This window comes from Bacillus rossius, chromosome 12, assembly GCF_032445375.1.
Source record: "Bacillus rossius redtenbacheri isolate Brsri chromosome 12, Brsri_v3, whole genome shotgun sequence".
Lineage (NCBI taxonomy): Eukaryota > Metazoa > Arthropoda > Insecta > Phasmatodea > Bacillidae > Bacillus > Bacillus rossius.
Window position 1 is genome coordinate 4,901,345 of NC_086339.1, and position 25,158 is coordinate 4,926,502.

At 46.4% G+C, this 25,158-nt stretch overlaps 1 protein-coding gene across 1 annotated transcript in view; it reads right to left on the reverse strand.

Moving 5' to 3' along the window:
* Positions 1–381: 381 nt before the first annotated feature.
* Positions 382–25,158, reverse strand: part of LOC134537239 (uncharacterized) — a 36,874-nt gene continuing 12,097 nt past the window's right edge. The window contains exons 3-4 of the mRNA XM_063377506.1: positions 4,583–5,224; positions 382–536 (exon numbers count right to left, since the gene is read on the reverse strand). Coding sequence (XP_063233576.1) covers positions 382–536; positions 4,583–5,224 — 797 coding nt within the window. The remainder of the gene's footprint in view (positions 537–4,582; positions 5,225–25,158) is intronic.

A 25,158-nucleotide genomic window follows, 5' to 3' on the forward strand; every position in this document is an offset into this window, starting at 1 on the left:
TGTATCATTAAAAAGTAGATATTTACTGAATTTTTTCAACCAACTTTAAATAGTGTTTATTATTATGACAGAATTTTTATAGGTAATCAATATGTTATTGTTAAATATAACTTTATTATTGGTATCTAATCGGTTACTTAAAAACGAGTTTACCATAATCACACATTCTAAATATTATTGTAAACAATATGTTAACTGAAGTTATCTAGAGGATTAAAAGTTTTGTAACAATGAGTTTAATGTATCTTTTGTATGAAAACGACAGTAGAGACAGTGAAAGAGGCAATCCTATGGTTTAATACACTACAGGTAGGCGATAGGTAACAGGGGCAGCCTTATCAACAATGTGGAACACTGCATCCTTGTCCTCCACCAGGGTGGTCAGCACCAGGAACAGCAGGTGTCACACAGGAGGACTATGAGGTTCAGCAGGTACTCACCCACGAGGAAGGCCGGCTCCTTGTTGTCCTCCACCAGAGTGGTCAGCACCAGGAACAGCAGGTGCCACACAGGAGGACTATGAGGTTCAGCAGGTACTCACCCACGAGGAAGGCTGGCTCCTTGTTGTCCTCCACCAGGGTGGTCAGCACCAGGAAACGGCAGGTGTCACACAGGAGGACTATGAGGTTCAGCAGGTACTCACCCACGAGGAAGGCCGGCTCCTTGTTGTCCTCCACCAGGGTGGTCAGCACCAGGAACAGCAGGTGTCACACAGGAGGACTATGAGGTCCAGCAGGTACTCACCCACGAGGAAGGCCGGCTCCTTGTTGTCCTCCACCAGAGTGGTCAGCACCAGGAACAGAGGGTGTCACACAGGAGGACTATGAGGTTCAGCAGGCACTCACCCACGAGGAAGGCCGGCTCCTTGTTGTCCTCCACCAGGGTGGTCAGCACCAGGAACAGCAGGTGTCACACAGGAGGACTATGAGGTCCAGCAGGTACTCACCCACGAGGAAGGCCGGCTCCTTGTTGTCCTCCACCAGGATGGTCAGCACCAGGAACAGCAGGTGTCACACAGGAGGACTATGAGGTCCAGCAGGTACTCACCCTCGAGGAAGGCCGGCTCCTTGTTGTCCTCCACCAGGGTGGTCAGCACCAGGAACAGCAGGTGTCACACAGGAGGACTATGAGGTTTGGCAGGTACTCACCCACGAGGAAGGCCGGCTCCTTGTTGTCCTCCACCAGGGTGGTCAGCACCAGGAACAGCAGGTGTCACACAGGAGGACTATGAGGTTTGGCAGGTACTCACCCACGAGGAAGGCCGGCTCCTTGTTGTCCTCCACCAGGATGGTCAGCACCAGGAACAGCAGGTGTCACACAGGAGGACTATGAGGTTTGGCAGGTACTCACCCACGAGGAAGGCCGGCTCCTTGTTGTCCTCCACCAGGGTGGTCAGCACCAGGAACAGCAGGTGTCACACAGGAGGACTATGAGGTTTGGCAGGTACTCACCCACGAGGAAGGCCGGCTCCTTGTTGTCCTCCACCAGGGTGGTCAGCACCAGGAACAGCAGGTGTCACACAGGAGGACTATGAGGTCCAGCAGGTACTCACCCACGAGGAAGGCCGGCTCCTTGTTGTCCTCCACCAGGATGGTCAGCACCAGGAACAGCAGGTGTCACACAGGAGGACTATGAGGTCCAGCAGGTACTCACCCTCGAGGAAGGCCGGCTCCTTGTTGTCCTCCACCAGGGTGGTCAGCACCAGGAACAGCAGGTGTCACACAGGAGGACTATGAGGTTTGGCAGGTACTCACCCACGAGGAAGGCCGGCTCCTTGTTGTCCTCCACCAGGGTGGTCAGCACCAGGAACAGCAGGTGTCACACAGGAGGACTATGAGGTTTGGCAGGCACTCACCCACGAGGAAGGCCGGCTCCTTGTTGTCCTCCACCAGGGTGGTCAGCACCAGGAACAGCAGGTGTCACACAGGAGGACTATGAGGTCCAGCAGGTACTCACCCATGAGGAAGGCCGGCTCCTTGTTGTCCTCCACCAGAGTGGTCAGCACCAGGAACAGCAGGTGTCACACAGGAGGACTATGAGGTTCAGCAGGTACTCACCCACGAGGAAGGCCGGCTCCTTGTTGTCCTCCACCAGGGTGGTCAGCACCAGGAACAGCAGGTGTCACACAGGAGGACTATGAGGTCCAGCAGGTACTCACCCACGAGGAAGGCCGGCTCCTTGTTGTCCTCCACCAGAGTGGTCAGCACCAGGAACAGAGGGTGTCACACAGGAGGACTATGAGGTTCAGCAGGCACTCACCCACGAGGAAGGCCGGCTCCTTGTTGTCCTCCACCAGGGTGGTCAGCACCAGGAACAGCAGGTGTCACACAGGAGGACTATGAGGTCCAGCAGGTACTCACCCACGAGGAAGGCCGGCTCCTTGTTGTCCTCCACCAGGATGGTCAGCACCAGGAACAGCAGGTGTCACACAGGAGGACTATGAGGTCCAGCAGGTACTCACCCTCGAGGAAGGCCGGCTCCTTGTTGTCCTCCACCAGGGTGGTCAGCACCAGGAACAGCAGGTGTCACACAGGAGGACTATGAGGTTTGGCAGGTACTCACCCACGAGGAAGGCCGGCTCCTTGTTGTCCTCCACCAGGGTGGTCAGCACCAGGAACAGCAGGTGTCACACAGGAGGACTATGAGGTTTGGCAGGTACTCACCCACGAGGAAGGCCGGCTCCTTGTTGTCCTCCACCAGGATGGTCAGCACCAGGAACAGCAGGTGTCACACAGGAGGACTATGAGGTTTGGCAGGTACTCACCCACGAGGAAGGCCGGCTCCTTGTTGTCCTCCACCAGGGTGGTCAGCACCAGGAACAGCAGGTGTCACACAGGAGGACTATGAGGTTTGGCAGGTACTCACCCACGAGGAAGGCCGGCTCCTTGTTGTCCTCCACCAGGGTGGTCAGCACCAGGAACAGCAGGTGTCACACAGGAGGACTATGAGGTCCAGCAGGTACTCACCCACGAGGAAGGCCGGCTCCTTGTTGTCCTCCACCAGGGTGGTCAGCACCAGGAACAGCAGGTGTCACACAGGAGGACTATGAGGTCCAGCAGGTACTCACCCACGAGGAAGGCCGGCTCCTTGTTGTCCTCCACCAGAGTGGTCAGCACCAGGAACAGAGGGTGTCACACAGGAGGACTATGAGGTTCAGCAGGCACTCACCCACGAGGAAGGCCGGCTCCTTGTTGTCCTCCACCAGGGTGGTCAGCACCAGGAACAGCAGGTGTCACACAGGAGGACTATGAGGTCCAGCAGGTACTCACCCACGAGGAAGGCCGGCTCCTTGTTGTCCTCCACCAGGATGGTCAGCACCAGGAACAGCAGGTGTCACACAGGAGGACTATGAGGTCCAGCAGGTACTCACCCACGAGGAAGGCCGGCTCCTTGTTGTCCTCCACCAGGATGGTCAGCACCAGGAACAGCAGGTGTCACACAGGAGGACTATGAGGTCCAGCAGGTACTCACCCTCGAGGAACGCCGGCTCCTTGTTGTCCTCCACCAGGGTGGTCAGCACCAGGAACAGCAGGTGTCACACAGGAGGACTATGAGGTTTGGCAGGTACTCACCCACGAGGAAGGCCGGCTCCTTGTTGTCCTCCACCAGGATGGTCAGCACCAGGAACAGCAGGTGTCACACAGGAGGACTATGAGGTTTGGCAGGTACTCACCCACGAGGAAGGCCGGCTCCTTGTTGTCCTCCACCAGGGTGGTCAGCACCAGGAACAGCAGGTGTCACACAGGAGGACTATGAGGTTTGGCAGGTACTCACCCACGAGGAAGGCCGGCTCCTTGTTGTCCTCCACCAGGGTGGTCAGCACCAGGAACAGCAGGTGTCACACAGGAGGACTATGAGGTCCAGCAGGTACTCACCCACGAGGAAGGCCGGCTCCTTGTTGTCCTCCACCAGGATGGTCAGCACCAGGAACAGCAGGTGTCACACAGGAGGACTATGAGGTCCAGCAGGTACTCACTCTCGAGGAAGGCCGGCTCCTTGTTGTCCTCCACCAGGGTGGTCAGCACCAGGAACAGCAGGTGTCACACAGGAGGACTATGAGGTCCAGCAGGTACTCACCCACGAGGAAGGCCGGCTCCTTGTTGTCCTCCACCAGGGTGGTCAGCACCAGGAACAGCAGGTGTCACACAGGAGGACTATGAGGTTCAGCAGGTACTCACCCACGAGGAAGGCCGGCTCCTTGTTGTCCTCCACCAGGGTGGTCAGCACCAGGAACAGCAGGTGTCACACAGGAGGACTATGATGTTTGGCAGGTACTCACCCACGAGGAAGGCCGGCTCCTTGTTGTCCTCCACCAGGGTGGTCAGCACCAGGAACAGCAGGTGTCACACAGGAGGACTATGAGGTTTGGCAGGTACTCACCCACGAGGAAGGCCGGCTCCTTGTTGTCCTCCACCAGGGTGGTCAGCACCAGGAACAGCAGGTGTCACACAGGAGGACTATGAGGTTTGGCAGGTACTCACCCACGAGGAAGGCCGGCTCCTTGTTGTCCTCCACCAGGATGGTCAGCACCAGGAACAGCAGGTGTCACACAGGAGGACTATGAGGTTTGGCAGGTACTCACCCACGAGGAAGGCTGGCTCCTTGTTGTCCTCCACCAGGGTGGTCAGCACCAGGAACAGAGGGTGCGACACGGGCAGCCTCTCGAACTCGGTGCTGCAGTCGTCGTACACCACCACCTCCTTGAAGGCGCGCCTCCTCAGGGCCTCCTTGCCGTCGCGCGTGGCCGCCAGGTCGGCGAGCGTGGCCTTGCCCAGCTGCAGGCGGCGGCGGTTGAAGCGGTCCGAGCAGTTCACGTTGATGGCTCCGCGCACGTGGTTCACGTTGTAGGCCATGAAGGGCCGGCAGTCGACGAGCAGGAAGCCCTTGGGGGCGCAGCCCCAGGAGGTCTCCTCGCGCTGCTGGCGCAGCTTCTCGGCGAGCGCGTCGGGCGCCAGCACGCGCACCTTCTTCATGACCAGCGACCTCTGCAGCGTGACCGAGTCGGCGCACGGGCTGGCCGGCAGGCTCACCGACTCCAGCTTGCAGCGCTTGGCGCACGACGGCGGCGGCGTGGACGGAGGCGGCAGCAGCGGGGGCTGCGGCGCCGGAGGTCCCGGCTCGCTCAGGCTCCTGTTCAGAGCCAGTCTGAGGCCGTCGCGCGGCCGGCCGGGCGACAGGCACAGCATGGTGACGTCACGCGCCTCGCGGGCTATATCGGGCCCGGCTGTGAACACACCAGGCCGAGGCCTCTTCAACACCTCTCCCCCCCGCTTCTTACCAGGCACTGCACCCACCATCTGGCGGCGAGGGCTCAATTAGCACCTCCCTGCTTGCACGGGGGCAGAACATACCCCTCCATCTTGGATCTGTTTTCTTACGTGCATCTTATTTTTTAAAAAAGGGGAAGGGGTTGTCTGCAAAGTCGGTTTACGGACGATAATGTTACGTGATAACGTCATAAGTCAACATTGATGAAAAATTGCATCCTTTTTTAATTTTACATATATTATTTACAATTTTTTTTTTGCAAAAATTTAATTTAAATAATTTCATTTTCATATAATCACGAACAATTAGTTTAAAAAAGTTCGCCTTAACCTGTTTGATATTACAGAAGATTTTCTCGCACGGTGGTTTGGCCTGTTCCTTGCGCGCTCGGCTCAGGCGGAACGTGACAATGAGTCATGCTTTTTTCGTGCGTGCAGCCGGCGCGGCGTTCATCGATTTATAAGACGTTATTACGTCAAAAAAAATAAACATATATCCTGATTACTGGATATCAATCTGGTATCTCGAACAGGCCCAGAATGTACCCTCGGGAGAATATAACGACTATGTACCTTCAGAGACTGTACATAGTTGAAGCACCACTTACACTAGACAACGACTGTTGACTTCGACAAGGCTTTGTTGAGCCGTGAAATAAATAACCTACCTGTACCTCAAGCTGGGGCAAGTAGTTTAAAAAAAAAATCCAAGGTTGTAGCTTACAATGCCCCTTAAAGCTAGGTCTATACCCCGTTTGCTGGTTACATTATTGTTTTAAGAAATATTACAAAAATAGGAATGTATGAGAACTTTATAGTACTATATGACCCAGTTATGGGCACACTCAAAATAAGCTTCTATGAGAGACAACATTTTTGTACTGAAAACAAGGCTGATATTTTCACATTAATAGTAGATATTTTAAGCATGGTTGTGACGACACTTTCAATGAAACATAGTTTTAAATCCCCAAAAACGGAAATGATGATGTGGAAATGCTACAAACCAATGAAGCGGTAAGACATGGAGGTAAGACGTAAAGAAGTGCGTGTTTAATCTTTGCCATGCTAATAATTGAAATCAAAATGAGAACGACCTTCAAACCCCTTTTTCCCATTTGGATAGCATAACATATTTTGGTTACAATTCAGTTTAAGAGCTCCTTTCACGTCTAAACCAGCTAAATGGTGGTATAGAGATTTAGTTGTTACTTTAAAGAGCGCATTACGTCAGTTAAAGATAGAGACCTGAAAAAATCGCGGATTCAATGACCTCTAGGATAGCCTTCATTATTCTCTGCATTTCTCAAGCAAACACGCGTGTTCATTTGGTGCTAACTTGTCAGGCGTCTCCACTGGGTAGCTTGTGATTCGATGCTTATTTGGTCAATAGTCTGTCATTTACCCTGAGAGATCCAGTTAAACTGCGAGCCAATAGCAGAACCAGCAGAATTGTTCACATGTTTGAATTTTAACCTATCACGAAATGAATCCGCGAATTTTTCCGGTCTCTAGTTATAAATAGAGACCGGAAAAATTCGCGAATTCATTTCGCGATAGGCTAAAATACAAATCGTTATAACTTAGTGCTGCCTCTGCTATTGACTCACAACTAGGGACCGGAAAAATTCGCGGTTTCGATGGCCTTCAGGATAGTCTACGCATTCCCCTGTACACTCGGGCAAGTAACGCAAGTTCATTGGCTGCCGACTTGTGAGTCGTCCCAGCTGGTTTGACTGTGATTCGATCCTTCTTTGGTTGATGGTTTATAATTGGTTGGGATTCGTCCAGATTAACAGTAAGCCAATAGCAAAATCATCTAAAAGGTATATGTATTTGAATTCTAGCCTATCGCCGAATGAATCCGCGAATTTTTCCTGTCTCTAAGTATCCCTGTTAACCATTTAGTAAGATCTTTTAATTTTTTCCTAAGTTGTTAACACTGCGGAGTCGCATAGCTTGTTGACAGGAAGAGAGGACGCCAAAGCCGAGATACGCCCCTATCGCACCGCGGGAAAGCCGCAAGGATCACCACACCGCAAAGCGGCGAGACATCGCACTTGCCTTCGCCCCTTCGTCCTGAGTCATCCACCAGTCACACTGCACGGACACTGTGCCAGATTACCTGGCTGACCCACCATTTCCACACTAACACCCACGACTTGTCAAAATTTGGTCAACGTTCATGAATTTATTTCGAATCCTCATCTTGAGTAAAAAAAAAAAGAGAACTTGCGGCCAATTGCACCATTAGAGTACACGATATCAAGGTTTGACCACATTTCCTGTTGCTGACTTCTGACGAATCTTGGACGTGCACAATAAAACACGTCCCCACTGGCTCATTGAGAAAAACAGTATACCTTACAACGGCCGCAGCCAATGAAGAAAGAATGAAATTATTCATCGACACTATGAATCTGAATTTTTTTTCTCCCCCGAAATTAAACTACAACAATCGTGAGTATGGTTTTAATTTTTTTTTTTTTAATTTTACGTATCAAAATACAAAATAAAAATCAGCAAATGACCGAATTTGACTCAATTTGGTACTGTTTTGGAGGATGAAAGAAATAACGTAAAACTATAAGTATAAAGGTTTGTTTGTTTGTTTTTTTTCTATGGAAAAATTGATGTGTTAAAAACCTAAAGTCGCCGCTTTAAATTCCGAGATTTATTTTCCGCTAATTCTGAAAATATTAGTAGTTTTCCTCCCGTCTCGTGTGTGGGTAAGAAGGTAAAGGGAACGAAAACGATACCCTTGTGACAGAAATAAATTCTCAATGATTGCTTCTAGTATGCCTATCCTTGTTGGGGGAACCATTTTGGAACTACACTGCTCGCTACCGTCATGGTGGCCAAAGGAACACAGTTGACACGCGCACAAACTAACACAACTCGAAAGGATTTCCATAGCATTGCGCTCGCGCACACATTTGTACCTAACACAAAATGAAAAAAAAAATTTTTTTTTGAAAAATATATATTTCTGATTTCGTAATAAAATATTTGATAAAAATCAGCCATGGTTTCACAAGTATTTTCCTTTATAAATAATGTTACAAACTTAATTTTAACAAATGCAATTATGGACCATCTGTCATTTAGTACAAAAATTATCAACCATTTTACAATTAGCTGTATAAACAGTCGTAGTGTACAATAAAGATTATGTATACCTACCTTAAGAGACTCATTCCTAAATCTCGATTAGGTAATAAAAGACAAGAAAAATACAATTGTTTAACAGCAAAGTATGCAATAAAGAGTTGGAAATTTTAGCAACTTAAATTGATTCATTCAAAAACCAAAATATTGTGGTATGTGAACTTAAAAAAAAAATTGGTTGTCTGTAAAGTCGGTTTACGGACGATTGTTTAACGTGACAACGTCATAACAAAACATTTATGAAATGATTGCATACTTTAATGAATAAAATTGAATCATTTTTATTTTAATAATAAAAGAATAATTACTTGAAATTATACTAATAATCAGATTTTAAAATGCAAGAATAATTAACCTTTATTCCCGAAATTGTTGTTGTAATAAGCAATGAAAACCACATTAACTTTTCATTTCACTTTATAAACAGTCGACGAAACAGTTCACGTGTAGATGACTTGTAATTAATTTTAAAAACTGGCCTTTAGATATAAAGTTTAAATATAATTATGAACAAATTTTCATATAAATAGACTGTAATCCAATATCTATCAACAATTATATTAATCACCATAACTTTTTAGTCAATTGTAACATAACCTATTATTACTGCACTCGCCATACAGATGCTACTTTTTTTAATAATAAAATAATAAATACTTGAAATTATACTAGTAATCAGATTTTTAAAATGCAAGAATAATTAACCTTTATTGCCGAAATTGTTGTAATAAGCAATGATAACCACATTAACTTTGCGTTTAAATATAATTATGAACAAGTTTTCATATATGTAAATAAACTGTAATCAAATATCTAACATAACCTATTATTACTGCACTCGCCGACAGATGGTACTTTTTTTTAATAATAAAAGAATAAATACTTGAAATTATACTAGTAATCAGGTTTTTAAAATGCAAGAATAATTAACCTTTATTGCCGAAATTGTTGTTGTAATAAGAAATGAAAACCGCATTAACTTTTCACTTCACTTTATAAACAGTCGACGAAACAGTTCACGTGTCGTGGATAGATAGCCCGATTCGTTCGGTTCGCGTCCGTCACCATAGATAGTAGCACTGCAAGGGAATAATATTATTTCGTTTTTATAATACGATTTAATAACAAATACGCATCCCAAATACACCAAACTTATTTATAATGACGTGTTACAATATTTTTTAAAACATTGTGCCAAAGATCCCGGGTGTAATTTGAATTATTATGTGTAACTGTAAAACACCATTCTTGGTTAAAAACGTATTTTAATATTCAACATTACTTTTAAATAACCGTACCGATTGTGCTGAAAATCGGTGGACGATCGTTAAATTACATGATATTAATAATTCAAACGACGAAAACATGATTGAAAAGTCAAATCGATTGTTGTTCCAATCGAGTGGAAGAGATATTCCACGCATGCGTACAATGAGCATATCAGGACACTTCCGTAGTGGGACATCCGTAGTGGGACAATGTGCGTTACGGGACACTTTTTCGTGCGTGCAGCCGGCGTTCATCGATTTATTAGACGTTGTCACGTCAAAATTTAAACACAAATTAAAAGTTGTTTTCAATTCGTGGATAAAGTCTGGAGCGAAACACTAATCTTATTTTTCCAATTAATAAACACCGTCGAGAATCAAGCAAGGCGGTACGAGCATTTGGTCATGTTGGTGTATGTAGCGGTATGTAGCCGTGACCTTATCCGCAGATAACACAGCAACTGGACTCCAGCAGATAGTGACAAGAGCCTTCCCCCTCCAATCACTCCCATTCAACCTCCCCCCCTCCCCTCAGGAGCCATGCCCACCCACTAGCTTCAGCACGTGGCCAGTAGCCCAGCTCGCCAAAAAAAAAATTACTAGGGAGGCCCCTTAATGATAGAGACCGGAAAAATTCGCGATTTCAATGACCTGTAGGATAGACTCTACTACACTCTACACACTCGGGCAAATGCCACCTGTTCATTGGCTGCTGACTTGTGAGTCGTCTCGACTGGATGGCCTGTGATTCGACACTTCTATGAGTGAGGGTCTCTAATTGGCCCCCAGTCCTCCAGATTAACAGTGAACCAGTGGTAGAAGCAGCGCTAAGGTATAATTATTTGAATTGTAGCATATCACGAAATGAATCCGCGAATTTTGCAGGTCTCTAGCGATCGGTGTTGTAACACTCGACGTGTACCTGGGAGAAACTCACCCAGTCACGAAACACAGACGATGCTACAGTGTTTTAACTTTCATATAGTCTCGGAATCTTTTCGCGAAATATGCATGCCGCTAGTTATTCGTTCTAACTAATAAAGACGATGAATAAATAAAATATCCATTCGAACATCATCCGTTTAAACCTCTCTTCAAAAAAAAGTTTGTAATGGCGAAATTATAAAAACCCATGTTATTCCACACCTCGCTAGCGTCACTATGGAGAGGCGCTACGTTCAAACCCGCGGAAGGATATCGGCAGAACTGAAACACTCCAAACCACCACCCGGCCAAGGAATCGTCTCTACGGGAAGTGGCTGCGACAAACCTCTAGGGTAGCTTCGCTCTTCAAAGGAAGCTAATGTTACTGGCCGCGCATTCCCCCACGGCTTCCACCGCACTGCAGAGCAGATTCGAGCGCCGTGAAGAACACTTACTTCCCTCTTGGACAGCGCGGCGTAGCGGCGGTACAAAAAAAAGGGCCGTAGTGGGGAAAAAAAAGAGGGGAGACGTAAATTGTAAAGTAAGAGGAGGGGTGGCGCTGCGGTGAGAAAGAGACGGGGCGAAAGCCGTGTGACTCAGCGTCTAAATTTACCACCACGAGGCTTGCGCGTCGCTTTACTTCTCTCTCTCTCTCTCTCTCTCTCTCTCTCGTGTGGAAGTTTCCCAGCTTTCTCTCTCCGCCTGTCCCTCTCTGACAGGCGCGGAGACGGCCGAGCGCGGCCGAAGTCGTTCCAGGCGGTGAGGCAAACCGTCAGGAATTCGCCTCGTCTCGGCCTGTCTGGTGCACGAGGCAGGCTGAGGAAAACTTCTTTTTTATTCCGAGGCGCAGGTGCTGAGCTAGCACGCTTCCTATTGGCTCGGTGTGCAGTTCGCTTTTATCCACAACTAGCTCCTTCGCTGTGCCTGGGGGGGGGGGGGGGGGGGGGGAAATGTTTTTTATCAGATTTAAGATTTCATAACTAGGGACTGGAAAAATTCACGTTTTCGATGGCCTTCAGGATACACTACACAGTCCTCAGTATATACTCGGGGGAAATAAACGCCTTTTTCATTGGCTGCTGACTTGCGAGTAGTCTCAACTGGTTTTCCTGTGAAAACGATACTTCTTTGATTGAGTGTTTCCCATCGGCCCAGAGTCGTTCGGATGAACAGTGAACCAATAACAAAAGCAGCTTAAAGGTATATGTATTTGAATTTTAGCGTATCGCGAAATGAATCAGCGAATTTTTCCGGTCTCTATTCATAACAAACTCAAGGGCGTATTTTTTTTTTCACATGACTTCGTAAAAAATTTAAATTGCAAAACATGGCTTTCCTTGGCTCGCTCAAGAGGAAAACAAAATGTTTATCAGCTAGGGAAGCAAATATTCTTTTTTAAAATTTACAAATTTCAATACTATTGCCATCCAGCGGAAGTGTTTTTAATAATCATTAGAGTCCCGGAAATTTCGCGGATTCCTCTGGCCTCAGGATAGAATTCAAAGTTGTAGGTGTGCTCGACCCATGTTTACTTTCCCATTGGTTGATTTCTTAGCGAGAACATTTTTATCCTTGTTATTTGGCACTACCTGATTCGCTTACTTCTCTCCTAGCGTGACATCGTTGGCTCACGGTCGTAGAGGGGCGTGTCCAGATAACTGCGATCCAATCATGAACACAGTGCGACAGTGTGGAGGTTTGCATTCTAGCTTGCGACTAAATGAATCCGCGAAAATTCCGTGGCTCTAATAATAGCATACTTTTTTGAAGCCGGAATTGCTACAGCCTATCGCCTCTGTCCGACATCTTGTTTGTTCGACAACGCCACCCATCTAGTCGACTTCAATCCGTCCGTCAGAATATTATCACGAATAAGTGCTGCCAAACATCCATGTTTCCTCTCTCTGTTTGCTATTTATGTCGTGTTCCTGTACATATTGTATTAGCAATTTCTCGGAAAAATTCGCAGTCGTGATTGAATTTTTGGAAGTGTTAATATGCAAATTATCTGAACTTGATGTAAGTTTTTGGACATACGCCATTGCTAAGCACATGTATGTCTGTAGAAAAAACTACAAAAAAACACAAAAGACAAAAACTCAACTTAAGCAAAAAATACTTTTTTTGTTCAATATTTTTGTGCTGTCATCATTTGTGGGGTTTTTTTTCGTTCTGTTAGTCCATTTTTCTTTGTTTTTCTTTGTTTGTTGACCATATTCCTGTTATGGAATATTATGTGGTGTTTATATCCTGTTGACAACAGCAATTTTTTTGCTTAATTTGTGTTTTTGTCTTTTGTGTTTTTTGTAGTTTTCTTCTACAGACATACATGTGCTTAACAATGGCGTATGCCCAAAAGCTTACATCAAGTCATGCACTCCCATTGCAAAAATCTTTAAAAAAAAAAAAAATTATCTGAAGGAACAAATTAAATTCCACACGCCTATGTTACTGTGACAGCTGACTGGCCCAACCAAACCACCGTCAAAAGTATGTATGAGCTTGCCGAACACTTTGAAGGACGGATGCATTAATTTTTTCCCCGATGACAGAATGACGAAGGCGGCGGAGTATTTGTATATCCGTCCTAACGTCACGAGGTCCAAGGACAAGGACTCTGTTTTGTTTAGCGGCAGTGTTGTGACTCACCCGAACATTTCCACCTGTTCGCGAGCTAGCCTATAGGGTTGTGATGGGAATTCTTATACCTGCACAGGTATACATGCGTGAGTCAGGAACGTTTCCGAGAAGAACGGTTACTTCCAAAAACCTGCATCGCATTTCAAACAAGGCGTAGAAATTGTTGCGTGAATGTATCTGAAGACCGGCCTAGATGCTCAAGTGCTAATGTCCAAAAATGTCATGAGTTCATTGATCTCTTTTCGAATTGACTTGAAAACTGTAATTTAAATTTTTCTCCTCTTAGGAATTTCATGGTTGTGGGTTTGAATCGCACCTTGGACATTAGTGTTCCATAAGGATAACTAGATTCAATTTATTAGACGTTACTCAATTATATCATCATATTTATAAAACATAACCCAGACTTCGGACCGAGGGGTTCTGGGTTCGAGTCCTGGTTAAGGGCTTGGTTCAAGGTCACGGTTGTGAGTCTGTCCCGATGTAGAGCGCTAGAGGTCGTGTGTGGTTGAACATGCGTTATCACAGACAAAAGTACCATCTTCCTGGGCTCAGCCATCCTCTGGTGTGAGGAAAGGCGTTGCCATGCGCTTGTTACACCATACACACGTGGTGTACGTACTTGAGTGTTCACTTCCACGTACTCTTTTCTAATGATTTCAGTACTATTGAATTCGAAGGCTATTTATTTTAAGTAAATTTTTAGGCATTGTCGCTCTTTAAATTCAATCAATCAGAGAGGTTGGATTTAAAAAAAATCTATGAGTTGGATTATTTAGGATGTGCTCAATGCTTTTAACGTTCTTTAAATTGACATGTTTGTATGTAGATCTTATATACATTAATAATTAATATTATCATTTAAATTCTTCAAAAATATTTTTTCCCACGTATTCTCAACAATTATTGGACCTACTACACTAAAATGCTAAATAGTATTTCAAATACAGTACACAAGGATTTAATTCAAGAAGAATTTCATTTTTATTTGATGATATGCCGGGGTAATTGTTGGTACACCTGATGCTCTAATTAAGTGACGTGGGGTTGTGACTGCAGCACCCCTACAGCCTGTCCTCGGACGAGGGGGGGGAAACAAAGCAGCAGGTCGGGGCTGCGGTAAGTAATTGCCCTCTGCAGTCAGGGCACGCGACGCAGGTGTTTCATTGACAACTGCAACCCCAGTCGGCCATGCCCGGACGAACGGACGGACAGACAGACGAGACAGCTGCCACGTCTGAACCGTTACGCGTCCAACAATTCAACAAGTGGTCACGCAGCCGTTCTATTTCGTGCGCCGGCCACCACGCAGCGCCCCAGTCGCGAGCAGCGTTTTTTTCTTTCACATAGCACATTATTTATTATGCCAAACTGCTAAACGTTAACGCAAATATTTACTCGAAAGAGCGCACACTTCGGTCTATTAAAAAAAAAAAAAAAAAAAAAAAACATGTTATATTCCAGTGGAAAACCGATTTCAGCCCTCCACCATAGGAAACAATGGCATATTCAGATTGATTGCCGAATACATGCCAATAACTGGGAAATATACCTTAATTGAACACGTATATACAGCTTTCAGATTATAAAATGATAGGCACGACGGAAAAAAATGCCAAAGTAGAGAGTCCAGCGAAATACAACCCTTAAATATCTTTTTAATTAAATTAATTCGCAACAATGCTTTCACTAAGGACAGGTGCTACACACACGCAAGATGCTCCTTCCTCAATTTAAAAATTGGAAATAATATATAAACAATTTTTAACTACCGCAAAGTCTCCCAACACCAGGCACTCACATACCCAATACATTAAAAAATTTAATTTGTATCTTGCTACATCTAAGCATTATGCTACCCACAAAGAGTGTATGTACTCACCGAAAGAAATTGACATGTACGTTCTGGAAGAAGGGGCGGTAATCCAAAGCAAAAAACAGACCGCGGAGGAAATTAGTGAAGTTTCAAGCCGCGAGCAAGCTTTTCTTTCTGTTCACCCAAGTATCACAACAATTACAGGCAAAAAAACGCGCACCGAGGGATTTTACATGCACTTCGTTCCGCGAGTTGGTGTGGCGACCGCGTGGCTCATTATTACTGACATCCGTTCCCGGGATACTGGCCCTGCTTCCAGAAGTGCGGGTCTCACGAAGATAAGGGCGGGATGGCGTATCGTTTCGTCATCGTCGGTTCCCAACTTTCGGGTCGGGGCGTCGCCGCCGGTGGCGGTTTCACGAGAAGCATCGTGGACAGTTACGTTTTTTTGTTCGGTTCTCCTCCCTCCCTCCCCCTAACCAACCCGCGACGGCGGGGCGTATCTCACGGGACGAGTGAGGTTATGTTGGTCCCGCGCGGACACCGCTCGCGCGAACCTGCTCACTCAGCGCCTGCCGAATCGAAACTGCGCTCCGCGGCCTCGCGGCTCCCATGAGTCAGCGCGGCGCATGCACTACTTCGCGCGGAGGGGGAAACGGAGTCGGCGGCGCGACTCTCTCTCTCTTCCCCCATTTCCCCCCCTGGTACCAGGGGGCCGAGCCTAACCTGCGGCCCAGGTTGCGTCGCGCCTCGGTCGTGTTTCGTAATCCCGTCACGTTTTGTGGAGCGGTATGCGGGCGCACGTGCAATAATGACGGCGTCGCTTCAAACTGTGTCGAAACCACCCACGCAAGCATCAGCAGATCCTTCAGTGGCTAGAATTGGGCACACTCATTTCCGTCTATTCATTTAGGCTTTACTATTCATCAGTAAGTAAATACAAAACCTACGCTTTTATTACAAATTGCTAGAGACTGGAAAAATTCGCGTTTTCGATGACCTTCAGGATGGACTACACAGTCCTCAGTATACTCGGGAAAATAACGGCTGTTCATTGGCTGCTGACTTGTGAGTCGTCTCAACTGGTTTGCCTGTGATACGATACTTCTTTAATTGAGTATTTCCCATCGGCCCAGAGTCGTCCAGATGAACAGTGAGCCAATAACAAAAGCAGCTTAGAGGTATGTGTGTTTGAATTTTAGCCTATCGCGAAAAGAATCCGCGAATTTTTCCGGTCTCTACAAATTGCGTATAACGTATGAGCTCTCATTATGATGAATTTCGGACAAGATTATGTTTTCCTTGTGTTTGTATAAGCTATATCACAATAACCTTGTTACTGTTATCTAACAAGGAAATATTTAATTTGAGGTTTGGTCAACGCCAAGCAAAAGCGTAACAATCACGATTTCCAGGTTTCAGCGGATTTAGAAGAAAATGTTAACCTTATTATTGTTTGTTTCCCCCTCGTGTAGATTTCCCACTGCTGGAAGGTTTACTGCCTCTGTTCCTTACAAACAATACTTGAATAGAATTAAATGAAGAGGTTACTTGTTAGATTGTGATGCAGTTATAATTAACGTGAGTACTGTGCATATAACTAGGAGCAGGCATTTTTAGCGAAAAAATCTGAACACTTATTAGACTGTAACTAGGTATACCCGCACCTGTGGTTTCTTCCTTGTGATTGGCGGTCGTCTGCGAGAGAAGTCGTTGCCTTATTTGACCGAGCCACTAAGGACGCTTTTGCTTCCGCACCGACTTACTGTGATTGGTGTTGTTACAATCGATATGTAGCTGGGGGAAACTCACCCAATCACGAAATACAGACGATACTACAGTGTTTTAACTTTCAGCTAGTCTCGAAATCTTATCGCGAAATCTGCATGCCCCTACTAACAACACAACAAGCAAGACGTGGACTCCCTGTACAAACTTTTGATTGCGTGCGCGCGCCCGTGATGGAGCTTGCGCACGGACACGGAGACAGACCGAGGACGTGATTCTGCGCCGCGATCTGTTTGCATTCCCGTCTGTTCGCGCACGTGCCGTCGGCTCTGCGCGTGTCCCGTGCCGTCGGCATTCCTCGCGCGAGTCAGCTGTCGCTGCGTCACGACCGCTCGGGGCAGCCATAGAGCAAGGAGGGAGAGAGAGAAGTGCGACTCCTGTAACGCTATCTGTTGGGCGGGCTCATAACTACTCGGGATAGAGGTTCTAATACAAAGTTTCGGGTTGATAATAACAACAATAATAATAATAATAATAATAATAATAATTGGTTGTCTGTAAAGTCGGTTTACGGACGATAGTTTAACGTGACAACGTCATAACAAAAACATTGATGAAATGATTGCATACTTTTATGAATAAAATTGAATCATTTTTATTGAATTATCACTATTTTGTATGGATACAAAGAAGGAGTGAAATGAAATCTACAATTTAATTGATAAATTTACTTTTATTTGCACTCATTAATTCAAATATGTTTATTACTTTAACGAACAGATTATTTAACTATAACTTTTTATACATGTTTGCTATTTAACTTCTTCCAATCTGTGTTATTATGTTAAGGATAGGACGATGATGGGAAAAGTAGGAAACGAATGGGAGTGTTTCAAGTTTAATGTGCCTCGAAAAATTCAAATCGAGGGTTGTTCCAATCGAGTGGAAGAGAGATAGATGCGGCGCAAGCGTACATTGAGCGTAACGGGACACAGCGTAACGTGACAATGTGCGTCACGGACACTTTTTCGTGCGTGCAGCTGGCGTTCATCGATTTATTAGACGTTGTCACATGAAAAACTAGGTCTCAAGTCTCGGAAATTTGAGTTTCTCCCCCGTGACTGCGCTCCCAAATAGGTTGGAGGGTCGTGACGTCACCAGCGCAGCCCATGTTCGTTTGACAAGTTGGATGACTTGAGTTCCCATCGAATGTTTTGTGCACGCAGGGCGGGTTCTTGGCGCCAATATCGTCTGCAGTAACTCCGACGGTAGCGCATGTGCGTAGAACGATTTAAAAAAAATTGCGAATCGGGTAGGCCATGGTGGGAACAGCCGTCACTTCGAGGTAGGGACTGGAAAAATTCGCGTTTCCGATGGCCTTCAGGATAGACTACACAGTCCTCAGTATACTTGGGAAAATAACGGCTGTTCATTGGCTGCTGACTTGTGAGTCGTCTCAACTAGTTTGCTTGTGATACGTCAGAGGTGCCCACCCCCCCACCCACAAACACTATGACTCACCCCACCCCTAACCTAATGATGCGCACCCCCCGCCCCCCCCCCCACGATATATTTTAAGTCATTTTCTCAATGATTTACTCAATTATTTTATAATATTTTACTTTTTTAGTATTATATTTTATCACATTTTGCATTAATTAAAACTGATTTTCTAATAATAATTTTGATCATATCAGGTAATATTTCCATCCTGAACCGACGGATGCCAAACTGCTTTTGTTGAGGAAAGTGCGGGGTTGTACATTTGATTTACAAGATAACTTTCAATTTTATCAAAGCACCAGAAACGTATTTTCACATTAGAAGCTATAATTATGTAAATAATATATACATTTTTCTCGTCTTTTAACCACCCCCCCCCCCCCTCCCTGAAATTTTAATGACGCAGTCTGCGTCGTTACCCCTCCTTGTAGGCACCCCTGGATACGTTGTGTGTTTCCCCATTGGCCCAGAGTCGTCCGGATGAACAGTGAACCAATAACAAAAGCAGCTTAAAGGTATATGTATTTGAATTTTAGCCTATCGCGAAATGAATTCGCGAATTTTTTTCAGGTCTCTACTTGGAGGGCGGCTCGGAGAGAGACCCGCGACTCCATTTCCCCCGCCGCGCAGCTGGCGTGACGTCACGCCCAGCCTCCTGACTCACGAGCGTCTTCCGTCTCTCTCTTTCTCCGCTGGCCTTGCCGCCGTATAGAGAGAGAGCGAGAGAGAGAGAGTAATCAACCAGCGCCGTCTCGCGACCCTGAGTCCTGAAGCGAGGGAAGTTTCATGGAGCGGGAATGTGTAATGCTCGCCGCAGGGAAGGTGAGTCGGGCAGGTTGGCAGGACTTAACCGCCGCTCTCGGGCGACCCTGGAAGGTCGCGTCACGACCGCTCCTGCCTCCTGCCCCCGCGTCGACACAAGCACTTCCGGTGCCGCCCCCCAGGGGCAGGGTTGCCACCCCCCGCAGGAGACGATACAAGCCCCGTCAACAATATTGCTAGAGACCGGAAAAATAAAGCGAATTCATTTCGCGATAGGCTAAAATACAAATCGTTATACCTCAGTGCCGCCTCTGCTATTGGCTCACAACTCCACCTCGATGACTCTGGGCCAATGAGAAACACCCAAGCAAAGCTTTATCGAATCACAGGCTTGCTACGCTGGGACGTCTCACAAGACAGCAGCCAGTGAGTGGGTGGCATTTGTCCGAGTGTACGTAGAACTATGGAGTTCATCCTACAGGTCATTGAACTCGCGAATTTTTCCGGTCCCTACCCATGACAAACAGTGGGTCACGTGTGGCCGGACACATTCTGGTGACAATGCAATTGCTCGTGCCAACGCTAATTTTAACATTTGGCGAACAAGAGCGTACGCAGAATTTTATTTCTGTGGTTGGGGGGAGGGGAGAGAAGTGAGATGGAATCACTTTTTCCAGCTATTTGCTTTCAAATCTTTTCCATTTGTCAGTGGGAAGGATAGATTTTTGACGTGATAACGTCTTATAAATCGATGAACGCCGGCTGCACGCACGAAACATTTGTCACGTTCCGCCTGAGACGAGCGTGCAAGAACCTGCCAACCACCGTGCGAGAAAATCTTCTACAATATCAAACAGGTTAAGGCAAGCTTTTTAACTAATCGTTCGTGATTATATTTTAAAAAAAATCATTTAAATTAAATTTGCAAAAACTGTAAATAATATTTGAAAATAAAAAAAAAATTCAATTTTTCATCGATGTTTTCTTATGACGTTATCACGTAAAATTATCGTCTGTAAACCGACTTTACAGACAAACCCCCCTCCCCCTTTTTTTTAGGATTTAATACACCCCTTGTTAGCGAAATGATACAGCACAGCACGGGTTCGAGTCCTGACTGCAACCCCCCGCCAAAACCACCCAACTCACAACACCTCAGGGTCACCAAACATCCGTTATCTACATCACCGTTAAAACCTAACATCTATCTACACAACCAGAGGTAGTTGGGCGGCAATCCGCGGCCTGGAACTCTACGCGGGGGCCTGTGGTTCGATGCCCGGATCTTGCACTCGGACCTCGAGGCCCGCATGTGGCTGTGATGACAGTACAGTGGCAGCTAGCCCTGCGGCGGTGTTGCCTGATCGAGCAACAAGTCTGAGCCCAGGATACACAGTGCACTGGATGTAGATAACAAGCAGCGCTCCCGGGAAGGTGTGTGAACAACGGGTGGAGGGGCTTGGTTCGGTGCGAAGCCGCCTCGGTGAAGAGCGCTGCTGTCGCCGGCCGAGGGGTGCTGTCATAACTTAGAAACACGCAACTTAAAAAACACATAACTTAGAGTTTTCTAAGTTATGACAGTTCTAAGTTATGACTTTCTACGTTATGACGTTTCTAAGTTGTGTGGTTCTGCGTTGCGTGTTTCTAAGTTGTGTGTTTCTAAGTTATCATGTTTCTAAGTTGTGTGTTTCTAAGTTACGTGGATTTTTCCAAGTTTTCTAAGTTATGACAGTTCTAAGTTATGACTTTCTAAGTTGTGACTTTCTAAGTTATGTGTGGTTCCCGCCGGCCGGGCGGTCACATTTCGCGCGCTAATCCCGCGGACCGGCCGAGCTGGCATTAAGGCGCACGGCCATGCTTCCCCGGGAGACGTCATGCGCATGCCCCCGCCATGCCCCCGGTGGAACGTGTCCAAATGCCAGGCCGGTCGGTGGGGACCGGAAAAAATTCTCGGTTTCGATGACCTTCAGGATAGTCTACGCATTCCCCCGTACACTCGGGCAAGTAACGCAAGTTCATTGGCTGACTTGTGAGTCGTCCCAGCTGGTTTGCCTGTGATACGATACTTCTTTGGCTGAGTGTTTCCCATCGGCCCAGAGTCGTCCGGATGAACAGTGAACCAATAACAAAAGCAGCTTAAAGGTATTATGTGTTTGAATTTTAGCCATCGCGAAATGACTCCGCGAATTTTTCCGGACTCTAGTTATAATTCGAGACCAGAAAAAATCGTGGGTTTATTTCTCGATAGGCTAGAATCCAAATACATTTGCCTTTTTTTGCTGCTTCAGTGATTGGGAAACAGTTTATCTGAAGGACTCTGGACCAATGAAAAACGTTCGACAAAAGAAGTATCGAATCACAAGCTTCCCCGTTAACGCGTGTCACGAGTCAGTAGCCAATCAGCAGGTGTAATCTGCACAAGTACTTACATAGAGGATCATGGAGTCTATCCTAGAGGTCATTGAAAGCGCGAATTTTTTCCGGTCCCTAGTTATAATGTATAAAGCCACGGAATTTTCGCGGATTCATTTAGTCGCAAGCTAGAATGCAAACCTCCACACTGTCGCACTGTGTTCATGATTGGACCGCAGTTATCTGGACACGCCCCTCTACGACCGTGAGCCAATGATGTCCAACTAGGAGAGAAGTAAGCGAATCAGGTAGTGCCAAATAACAAGGATAAAAATGTTCTCGCTAAGAGATCAACCAATGAGAAAGTAAACATGGGTCGAGCACACCTATAACTTTGAATTCTATCCTGAGGCCAGAGGAATCCGCGAAATTTCCGGGACTCTAATAATGTACCGTTGGAACTGGGGTGTTCTTTTAACCTTTGAATATATATACTGTATAGAAGTCGCCAGCTCAGGTTAAAATTTCTAATGCGGTTTTGAGGTAGTTGGTTAATTCACCGCCGCAATCGCCACCATCTCTAGGGCATCGACTTGTGGTGGTCCCTAGCGGACAAGTGTCGAACTCTTCAAACACCCCTTCCCCCTCCTGTTGAACGACCTTGAGCTGCAGTGAATGATTGATGAGGGGTGCGGGGAATGAAAGCGGGCGACAGCGCTGCGCTCTAACGTGTAAATAACAACTAAGACGATACAGGGCGTTACGGCAGCGCACTGCAGCGGGTGAAGTTCCCAAGCTCCTCATCATACGCTTCTGAAAAACGTAGAGTAAATCCTATCCACTCGCGACTTCTATACAGTATATATATTCAAAGTTTTAACGGACGCCACATGATGACGGACGACTGCAGCATCAGGTCGCCGGACTCCTGTCACGTCTGGGCCTCTGGGTCACAGGTCACAGGTCACAGATCTGTCCTCGCTCAGGAGCACAGCCTCCCTCCCTGCGCGCGAACACACTCCCCCCCCCCCTCTCCTACAGAGATAGCCACGCGTGCGTCACAATTGAGCCGAGTTTAGCCCAAGGCCAGCTGGGCCGATGAAACTCGGCGGGTGGTTAAACCTCTTTCTTTTTTTATTTAATTTTCTAAATTGGCGGGCTTCGGACGTTCTAGAAAAAAAAATTAACAAGTCAAATTATGCGTTTGGAAAGAAAGAAAAATTATGAGCGAGTCTTTCAGTGCTGTGTTACATCTAACCTCGGTAAAGAGTAAATTCACGCATGTACAGACATGCAAAATTCGCGGATTCATTTCGCGATAGGCTAGCATCAAAACAACTATACCTTCGACACCGCTTCTGCGATCGGCCCACATTTTATCCGGGGGAACTGTGAGCCAATGGGGAAAACACTAAACCAAGAAAGTGCCGAATTACGGACAGCCTAGTTGAGACGTCTCGCGCGTCAGTAGCCGATGAACAGGTGTCATTTCCGCGAGTATTTAAAGGACTGTGGAGTCTATCCTAGAGGTCAATGAATCCGCGAATTTTGCAGGTCTCTAGGGTATTCCTTATGTTTCAAATACACTTATAATACGGAAATAGGACACCGCCTTTTAACGTAGAATTACTTAAAAGTTAATTCCCAGCGTGATAAATATACGAAAATTATGTTTCTAACTGCATTACTGGACGCGAATCACACGTAGTTTCCGCACCCGCCGCTAGATTCGCTGCAGGAGCAGCTACGTCGACTATCAAATCACAGCAAAAGGTTAAACTATGTAATGAAACGGCTCCGACAATATACGAATCCCCGGCTTTGGACCTAATTTTTCGACAAGAAATTTTTGTTGAAATACTGCCCATCTTGTTAAAATTCACTAAAACAGTTAATACTCAAGGAACGGAAAAATTCGCGGGTTTCGACGGCCTTCAGGATAGTCTACGCATTCCCCTGTACACTCGGGCAAGTAACGCAAGTTCATTGGCTGCCGACTTGTGAGTCGTCCCAGCTGGTTTGACTGTGATTCGATCCTTCTTTGGTTGAGGGTTTATAATTGGTTGAGGTTCGTCCAGATTAACAGTAAGCCAATAGCAAAATCATCTACAAGGTATATGTATTTGAATTTTGGCGTATCGCGGAATGAATCCGCGATTTTTTCCGGTCTCTATTTATACTCAAAAGTTTCCTCTTTGGCTTAGCGAACTTTGGTTCTCGGCATCCGCCACAGATGCCAGCACCGTGGTCACACGACGTCTCCATTCCGCGCGACTTCCGTCCCATTCGCGGAAATCACTCCCGCCGAGAGGTGAGAAGCTACACATCAACACTGAACATTCTCTCGCCGTGATTGGTGCAACGAGGCCTGTTCGCGCGGGCCGAGAGCTGCCGTCGAGATACTCCACGAATGGAGCATTCCTCCCCCCCCCCCCACACACACACACGCGTGGCTGGACTCACCTCTGTGGGCTTCAGTCGATGTCAAACTCTCTGACAAAGAAAGGCCCCGTTAGTTGAAAACCACCCGGAGCTCAAACAGAACTACGGAATTCAGCGTGCAGATCAATGCAAATGTTGTCTATTCCAACGTGATTAGCCTACTCTTGTGTGCTGGAGTTGAAGATCTCACACTAAGGATGTTAAGCCTGGCTGAAACGAAACTGTTATCGAAAAATAATAATAAAAAAAATAAAAGAAGCAAACAAACAACATAAACAGCAGGTGTGCAACTAAACCTCAAAGATAAGACAATTTATAATTCTTCAGATTTTTTTTTTTTTTTAAAGATTAAAACTTTTAGAACTTTGGACTTGATTCAACGAGATATTTGTAGCCGAATGACGTCCACTTGCTAAAATAGGCGGCTCGCTTATCTCTCCCATCTGCAGCTGTCGTGCTCCAGATGCACGCGGCAGGTAATTATCTCGGCAGGACTTGGCGGGCTCGCCCACACAGCTGTGGTCCAACGGGGACACACCACAACGCCGAAATACCAAATTGACCACAACGCCGACAGCTAGAAAACTGCTGTGTACCACAACGCCGAATTACCACAACGCCGAAAAATGTCATTGCAGGACTGCCACAAAGGTTAGGTTAGACTAGGTTAGGTTAGACTAGGTTATGTTAGACTAGGTTAGGTTATACTAGGTTAGATTAGACTAGGTTAGGTTAGACTAGGGTAGGTTAGACTAGGTTAGGTTGGACTAGGTTAGGTTAGGTTAGGCTAGGCTAGGATAGGCTAGGTTAAGTTAGGTTAGGTTATATTACGCTAGGTTAGGTTAGGTAAGGTTAGGTTTGATTGTGGTATTTCGGCGTTAAGGTACATTTTTTAAGAAACACACACAAATTCATTCAGTTGTTATTTCGGCGTTGTGGTACACAGCAGTTTTCTAGCTGTCGGCGTTGTGGTCAATTTTGACATTCGGCGTTATGGTATTTCGGCGTTGTGGTAACGACCCGTCCCGGGCCTGACAGCTGTCCCCCCCCCCCCCTCCCTCACACACCCAAGCCGCGGCGAGAGAGGTGCTGGTGGTTCTCCGGATGTCTTCAGGACACACAGGCGGCTGCGCTTCGCGGCGAACAGAGACCTCACTCCCAGGCTAAACACTAGAGACCTGAAAAATTCGCGTATTCATTTCGTGAGAAATTCTATAATCCAAAAAACGTTTGCCTTTTTGCTGCATCAGTGTTAGGGCCACAGTTTATCTGAATGATACTCGGCCAA